Below are 8843 nucleotides of genomic sequence, written 5' to 3'. Positions count from 1 at the left end.
GCAGATTGTCAGGAAATTACTTACTATTTTCTTGCTCATGGAAATTCCAATAGTTATACACTCCATGTAAATAAAAGAGATGTTTCAACTAGTTTATCATTGGACATTCACACTGCTGGCTGGCGAGGAATCGTTTCACTGCTCGTAGTTTGTCTTTAATCGACAAAACATATGATAAAAGTACTACCCGCTCACCACTATGAAACCCTAAAACTCGCTTATAATCGAGCTTGCTAGCTTGTTTCCACATTCTAGCCCTACTTATCACACGTCCATCGTTGTCGGTTGAACAACTGCCTAATTATAGTGTAACATTACAAAACAAACATTTTAATCAACGATTGTAGACAATTGACGTGCCCTACGGTTTTATTTTAATCTAGTCTATGCATATATTTATAATTCCCAGGACTGTATCTATTTTATTATTTTTTGGTTTTTAGTACATTTATCTTAAACATTGCAATGTATGTTTAACATAAAACCGTTTAACTTAAAAAGTTTTTTTACCTATTTTTATTTTCTAGTTTTTAGTTTTTATTTCGCATTCCGTTTAATTCATTTAGTGCTTCATTATTGCAAGGTTCCTTGCCCGTTAGTTTATATAAATAAATCAATTCTATAATATAAATATAATATATATTTAATTAATAAAATAGATACAGTTTTTAATATAATGATATATATATATATATATATATATCTATAATATATATTTATATATTATATAATATTTATTTATTTTTATTTTATTTATTTAGTTTATTGTATTGTCACCAAAATCCAAAGTGTATACAAAATTTCAGATTAATCGGTTGACAGGAAGAGGGTTAAATTTGAATTACTAAATTTGACCCAAGAATAAAACAAACGGGGTGAGCTAAATAAAACCGTTTAAAAATGTGTCCGCCATTGTTTAAAGCGTATTTAGGCTTATCTTTGGAACCAGAGAAGTGTGTCTGCCCTATTCCCTAGAGGCTACGGGAATCCACTATCACGATAAACATTCTTAATGAATTTAAGAATTTCTTATATGCGTCGAAAGATATACAGCGGTAGACACAACTAAAGAAAGTAGAGGCGTACCAATTCATAGAATGAGATAAAGTCCCAATTTTCAATAGAATACAAAATTTGATATTACATTTAAAATCATTGGTTTGAAGGCAAAACTTGGTCAACCAAGATCGAGAAATCATTTAAATTTCTAATTCTGCAGGTGTGAATTGTCCGTTCCTACAGTTTTTATCTTGACATACAAAAATTGGTATGGATTTCTGTCATCTGTACGATTTTTTGGATGTTTAAAATTATGCAACGGTTATTCATCACAGACAGAATTATTTAAGAAGACTAGGTTTCTACTTCCGTAAACTTCTACATTGCATATATCAAAGTTACTGTGGTTAATAGTTACTAGGTAGATACTAAACGATATATAACGGATTTGTACTGTCTATCCACTGATTTCAATGTAGTTATCACGGGCAGATAGTAATTTCGCGTTATTGAACGAATATAAAAACAATTCAACGGTAATCATACCGTAAAGATAAAGGCAAGAAAATTATTTTTATTGTGGTTCCTTTCATTTTTATTTTTTATTTTATATTTGCAATGTTCGATCGTTTAAGTTGTGTTTAACTTGCATACACTATTTTTTTTTTTAACTATTTTTTTACTTTTAATAGAGTAAGTAATAACCACATATACCTTTCCAAGTCTAAAACAAAAACGATTTAAGAGTGATTAGTTGGTTAATTTAAGAGGGCTTAGGTACGTAATTTAGCTAGATTTTGTTTAAACCTAAAAGAACATCTGCGCATGTGCACTGTCCTGTGCAAATATAATATATTCATATCCTTATGAATTTCAATAGAAATTTAATGCTTCTTAATTTAAATTTAACACCAGTTCAAATAAAGAATAGAATAGACGAGAACAGCTTGCAAGAAGCTCAAATGGTAGCTTTTTTTGTTATCAAGATGGTTGTTCTCTGCCACACATATTCTAAATATCTCTCAAAATAGAATATTTATCAGCGTCTACAGCATATACCGACGGTCGTTACTGTAGGTGTGGTTCCATTGACTGGTAGTAACGTCACAAATTCACCAATCGTAATAATTTTATGCGGTGCGCGCGGAAAAAAACCGCGATATTGAAAGGCTTGTCACTTTACGTGCCAATTATGAAATAATAATACTTTATTTAAACGCAAATGATTATGTGTGTGTATGATTAAATGATTATCTGACTGAAATTTTTCACATAATTCAGTATACTGGGCACATTGAAATCCCACCCGTATGACCTCAACGTCGATCGTTCCAGAACTTAGCGTTATTTAAGGCAATTTTTGCCACGTTCCACTACGTGCGACTAGGGGTTAGGGTTAGGGTAGAAGGACTCCTTTCTCCGCAATTAGACTCGTGGTTGGTCCGTTGTGCGTACGAGTCCTGGCTAATTTAGCCAGCCTAGCTCCTTCCAGAAGCACAGAAGTCTCCTGGGCACTTCACAGGGTTCCCGGAGCGACCTCACCGTTCCGAGGATTTTTTCACGTTGATTAGCCACAGCCTCGCATTCCAGGACTACGTGGGTGACTGTTTCGTTGTTACGTGCGACTAGAAAGACTGAAGTATTTCAGAACCAATTCGATTTAGGGTCCATCAACAAAAGAACGTACCAATTCTTAAAAGATCGGTAACGCCCTCGAGAGTTATCTGGCATGGAGTGTCCATGGGTGGCGATATCACTCAGCATCAGGACCAGGACATCGCCTCCTGCCCCTTTACGAGGGGTAAAGAAAAAAGTTAATTTTAACACGATCAAACTTTGTACGCGTTTAGATTCTGTAACCTATTATCATATCCCTACTGATTTTAAGTTATATAGTAGGATTTCCTAGCTTATGGTATATTGTAGTATTATACAAGTAAATATGTAAGTTTTCTTTGATAAAGCTTTAACTTTTTAATAGATTTTGTAAGTTTTTAATTTTGAATCACGACACGAACGTAACGGAAATTTTATGTTCCATAAATACGACCTATTTGCCAGTCAGAATCGGCCGTATGTATAATTAATTGATCCATTTCATATTGATAAAACCACCGAATCATCGATTCGGCAATATATTTTAATATGTAACTGATAATGTATATGTTTTATTTTAAATTTTGCCATTTATGCATCATCACTCAACTTTTTTAAACTCAAATCTACACTATCTTTATCTTGTGTTTGATTGTACTTTGTTTTTATTTGACTTAAAAAATAATTCAAAAATAATGCAATCGAACAACTGCTTACTTATAAAATATTGTATTACAATTATCTGTGTTCCGTTCTACGCCCTTGATTTGAGAACTGGCACTAAATGTAAAATTAGAAGCATTTATATGTATTTCTTTACAGACAAGTCATAAGTGTACAAAGTGTTACCAATATGATTAAATGATTTTTGAATTTTGTGCGTGTTTTTGTAACTAAACTGGACCGACTTTGATGACATCTTTTGATTCGAGATTACAAATAGTGATTTTTTCTTGTTCGAGAATGGTTTAGATTTACATTTAGATGTTTTGTTTTGTTTTACAGTCCAGATGTTACAGCTTATTTAAAACAGTTTGAAAATTTTGTATTTTAGACGTGTGTCGGGTCCGACAGTACATTATATAAAAGCAAAAACATCAGTTACAGAATCACTTATCACTTAACTGAACTAATGATAATACACACAGATAATTTTTATATAAAATATCCTAAAAAAAATCATCAACGTTCACATTATAGAAAATCTTTATGTGTCCTAAACCATTCTTGATTATGTAAAGGTATTAATAGTAGTATAACTACTATTTTAATCGTAATACAGGGTCATAGATGCGCCTATGCTCACTATTCTTGATCTGCCTTTTCAACAATACCTAACCATAGTGAATATACGTCTAGAAATCTTGTCTCAAAAGTACATTGTTCTATCCATTTTTCGTCATCGTTTGTTGAAGTAGGGCGATTGGAAATATATGGTGGAGTTGAGTAGTATATGTATCCATTTTGAAAGATTGATACACGATTTAAATAACTTCGCTTGATAGAAAAGAAATCCAAACATAGCCAATTTTTGACACTTTTAATACATTTTATGACGAAAATAGAACATGATTTTGAAATTTAACCGATATATTTTATCCAATCCAAGTAATCCATTTCAGAAAAAAAAATTGATAAAATTACATTAATTAAATGTTTTACATAACTAATTGTTATTACGGGCCGGCGCGCCTCAGTGCTCCAGCTCTCTGCGCCCCGCAGTCCACCCCGAGACACTAACACAACAATTCGTGCTGGGAGAGGGCCTTAAGTGAGATAGATAATTTTATAGACAATTAGGTGTCCTTCTGTGCCTCGATATTTATATCTAACACATACTGGTTTCGTCACAATATCTTTCCTTTACCGAACAATTGAAGTTCTGATAACACAGGTTCCTTAAACATCTTGATATTAAAGTCCATTCATAAAACTCACATACGTTTGAACGATACAGTAAAATGTAACAACACAATATATACGAGCGTCAATAAGGTTCTGTTTACAGCCAGCAATACTTAGTAAAATTCCATAAGTTTTTGTTTGAACTTCAGAGGGCAGCGCACCATTCGGCAACCAGGAGTCTGATCACTGATGTAACCTTCGGAGGTATTTCGTTAGGAAAGGCCGGCCAGTGACCCCTTTATATACTAGACAACTAATCAAATTGTGACAGCAAAGGACTCTAAACCTGGTGTACTATACAAACACTTTTTTATGACCGGTGGCGTGATATCTTTAACATTGAATATACAGGGTTTATTATTGTACGTTACTTAAGGTTTATATTTTGTTTTGCAGTCTTATGAAGGTTATTATATAAAATAGTCAACAACGGAAAAAAACACTGATATTTTAGAAAATACAACATATTTCGTAACAGTTCGATTACTTATTTGTATTGACTTATTGTTTTTTAACCTTCAGTGTAAGGCCTGATTTATAAATTTAAATATGTATACCTATTAAATTCTGATAAAAGGAACATCCTATAAACAACAATCGACAGCATATTTGGAAATCATGAGTTGTTGAGAATCAAAGTACTTTGGCGCCAAAATTCCGCATAAAAAACTACGACCGACCGTGACTTTAAAGTGGGCACAAAAACTTGAGTTATTGAACGAACAAACAAATAATATATACGCATTATCTATGTATATGAAGATTTAATTGAAATGCTACAGATTGAAGAATTCGATATCTAATATATAAAATTCTCCTGTCACATTTATGTATATTCAGTGAGCCTGTTAATCGGCTACTATTTATTTTTCAAACGTGTTTAAAAATAAAAAGTTTATTTTTTTAGTTTTCTTATAATACAATATTCAAAAATACACACAACCCCTTATTTTCAACCCTTTAGATGTATAGTTATTTTTATTGAACTAAAAAAAATTTCGTAGAAATAATATACATGGCAAAACAAACGCCGGGTCAGCTATATAATTAATTGGATTAGGCTCATTAGGGTAAGATCTAGAGTTGAGATTTTAGGACGAACTATGACTTCTGTATGTCCAAATACCATTTAGAAATATGATGTATAATCAGTAGGTCTCCTTTATGAATGTTACTCTTAGTCCCAATAGCATTTAGGAATGTTAAAGAAGAAATTAAGATGGCAAGTAAAGTATATTATCTCTAACTCGTCTAGAGCTCACGAAACACTTTCAAGTTTATATGTTTGTGAAATTAGTAAAAACGCATACGTAATAAGCTGGCTAATAACTGTCGATTCTTGGTGATACATATTTCTTATCTCCTGTCAGTATTCCGCAGGCAATTTGTCTCTCTCGCTCTTTACGCATAGCCTAGAAAAAGTTGTTAACGTTGTACTACGTTCGGATACCTTTCTACTTCGGCCATATTTATTTGAACCAGAATAAAAATGTAGTCAAAAATACCTTAAACGGCTGCATTACTTATCAAAGCAACAGTATTACATACCACGAATCTTGCGAACTGTTTTTTTAATGTTTGACATTCATAAAATTCGTCAATCAAATCCTGACATTTGCGGAGACCCCTGTCTAAGCCATATGCTTCAAGACATCCCATCATATCCGCTTCTGGCTTAGCGCAGCGTCCCAACATTTGGAAATCTGACATAGGCCCAGTTACATCCGTAAAAATGGTACGTATAGCTGGTGATACATATGACATTTTTATATTAATATAACAAAATTAATACTTGGTGACTGTCTCAGTAAATATTTTAAAGTTCACCTATGACGGATCAAATTAACACATCAAGGATATTGACGTGTGACGTCTCTTTTCTTTTTAATATAATAAAAATACTTATTACTTAACGTTATTTCTCTTTATTATTAACCAGTAAATTTAACTTTAAGCAAATCTTTGGGACGCTGTAAAACTATTTTAATTGTATTTCTGGTTTTTAAACTTATTTATTAAAGCACATAGTTGTCACGTTTGTAATATTATTTAAAATTTGTAAGTATTAAACAATGATTTAAAATTCAAAATATACAAACACTGTGGTACGCATTATAAGCCACCTTATAATGCGTATACATCCTTTATAACCCAAAATCCATTGAACACATTAAATTATTATTTTTTAATCAATAGTAAAAAATCAGTATAAAAATCCCAACATATTTCATAAGTATTAGAGACTTCGAGATAGGCATAGGCATTAATGCCTAAAATTTTATCTTCAATAAAAACCTGACTTCACTTCCTTTGAATTAAGGTGAATCGTAAGTAGGTAAATGTTTATACCCTAAGATCTAAGAACAGGTTATAGGAAAATGCTGCTCTTCCTTCGACCCAATGCGATTCACGATATGACTTCATAGCAGTGATAATAGATTTTAAGTGTCGCTACATAGGGTTTCTTTAGATATGAATAGTACTTATAAATCGATTTTTACTAATACATTGCGCCTAACAAAAAATAATAGCAAAGTGATATATAATAATTCCAGAATTGTAACGAAAATAAAATTCTATTGAACAATACAAATGTATTAATCAATTATTAATTACTTTAGTACCCATTTGTTTCTTTCTGTCAAATTATATTCACACGGTGATGAAAAGAGACAAAGGACTGCATCTCAGTTTGTCTTTGCATTGCACAAGTTAGGTAAAGGGGGTTTAGTCAAGGTGCCTTAACAGTAGTGTGTGTAGAAAGTCGAAAACTAAATTTGTATGAAAATTTGTTAAATTCGTATGAAAGCCCCCAGGTTTAGTACCTCATTGTTATTAGTTATACTTACCCTATCACTGTATGTAATAAAGTTCCAAGAGAAATACATAGTTCATAATGTTTTTCCTATATTTACTTATAATAGAGTTTATTCACGGCGAGCACAGACACAAACCTGAGGTTGCGCATTCAAACCTACGGTGATGGTGCACCAATTTGTTGGTACACTATCCATAGGTTGATTTTTATGTCTATGTGCAATTACATGTCTGGTTTGCATGATAAAGACAAACTTATTAAGAGACTCATATCACTATGACTGCATATCATAAACCCAATAAAATAAATTTTATAAAAAAACAAAAATACAGACTAGACTCATAGATGGAGCATGTAGAGCCACAGGAATATTATTAATAACTCACAAAATGCAGTAAACAGCTATATTACATAATTAATTATACAATCCATGATTTTAATTCACTTAGTAACTATCGATTCTGGGAGTAACATACTTTTTGTCCCCAGTTAATGTTCCTTCAGCAATTTGTCTTTCACGTTCTTTTCTCATAGCCTAAAACAATTATCCATTTTATTATTTAAAGTGTTTAGATATTATGTAACAAATTAAAAATGCAGTATAACAAATTATTATTATGAAACAGAAGGCAAACGGCCAGGAGGCTAGTAGAGAGTAATACTGCCTATTGTAGACACTCTCAATGCCAGAGGGCTTGCAAGTGTGTTGCTGGCCTTTTAAGAATTAAAGAATGTAAGGATGCAGAATGCAAGAAGGATCCTGCACTGTCCCTCCAACCTAAAACAACAATCCTCAACCATTCTAACCATTGACCGGAAGGCCCCACAGGTCCCAGTTGATTGTGTTTTTTCAAACAGCTGTGTTAAGGGTGTTGCTTACCAGTGCCAGGTTGTCTGAGATTCCAGTGAGTAAGAACCACTGGATTTCCCGTACTTCGCAATTTATCGATCCATTAAGAGTTCCTATGAACTCTTAATCTATGTAAACTAGAGGCGTCAATTAACTATAATACTAACCATGAATCTCTTGAATTGTTTAGTTTTTGTTTGACATTCCTGAAAATCCTCAATTAAGTAAGCGCATTTTCTACGGCCGCGTTCTAAACCATACGCTTCCAGGCAATCCATGTAGCGCATTTCCTCTTTTTGGCATTTACCCAGCATTTGATGAGATACCAACCCTCCGGTGATATCAGTAAACGGTGAACGTAGGAAGGGAGAAATCGACATTTTGTTGCTAAAACAAACCGAATACTAGGGTTAGAGTTACGTAAACAAAATAGTAATACTTCTCAGGTATATTATATGTTGATGGACTTTTCATGCTTTTTAGAGTTTTTTTAAACATTACCTGTATTTGTTTAATTAATAGTACTTGTTATTTTATCGCAAAGTTAAATTTCGAAATTTAAATGTATTTACAGCTGATATTGAAGTTTACGTCATATACAGTGGTTTTAGCTTTATGTCAAAGTCAATGTCTACGTACGCGTTAGTATAATCACTAATTTTTTTGTAAAAAAAT

General features: G+C 32.4%; 1 protein-coding gene across 1 annotated transcript; it reads right to left on the bottom strand.

Annotated features, from left to right (window-relative positions):
• Nucleotides 1-7708: 7708 nt before the first annotated feature.
• On the bottom strand, nucleotides 7709-8805 carry LOC125050840 (NADH dehydrogenase [ubiquinone] iron-sulfur protein 5). Its single transcript, XM_047650894.1, has 3 exons — nucleotides 8670-8805; nucleotides 8336-8555; nucleotides 7709-7853 (listed from the first exon to the last, which is right to left on the bottom strand). The coding sequence occupies exons 2-3, from the start codon at nucleotides 8546-8548 to the stop codon at nucleotides 7764-7766; spliced, it is 303 nt and encodes a 100-aa protein (XP_047506850.1). The 5' UTR covers nucleotides 8549-8555; nucleotides 8670-8805; the 3' UTR covers nucleotides 7709-7763.
• Between the last annotated feature and the right edge of the window lie 38 nt (nucleotides 8806-8843).

The sequence above is a fragment of the Pieris napi genome, chromosome 1, assembly GCF_905475465.1.
Source record: "Pieris napi chromosome 1, ilPieNapi1.2, whole genome shotgun sequence".
In the NCBI taxonomy this organism is placed as follows: domain Eukaryota; kingdom Metazoa; phylum Arthropoda; class Insecta; order Lepidoptera; family Pieridae; genus Pieris; species Pieris napi.
This window is presented reverse-complemented; position numbering and strand designations above follow the sequence as displayed.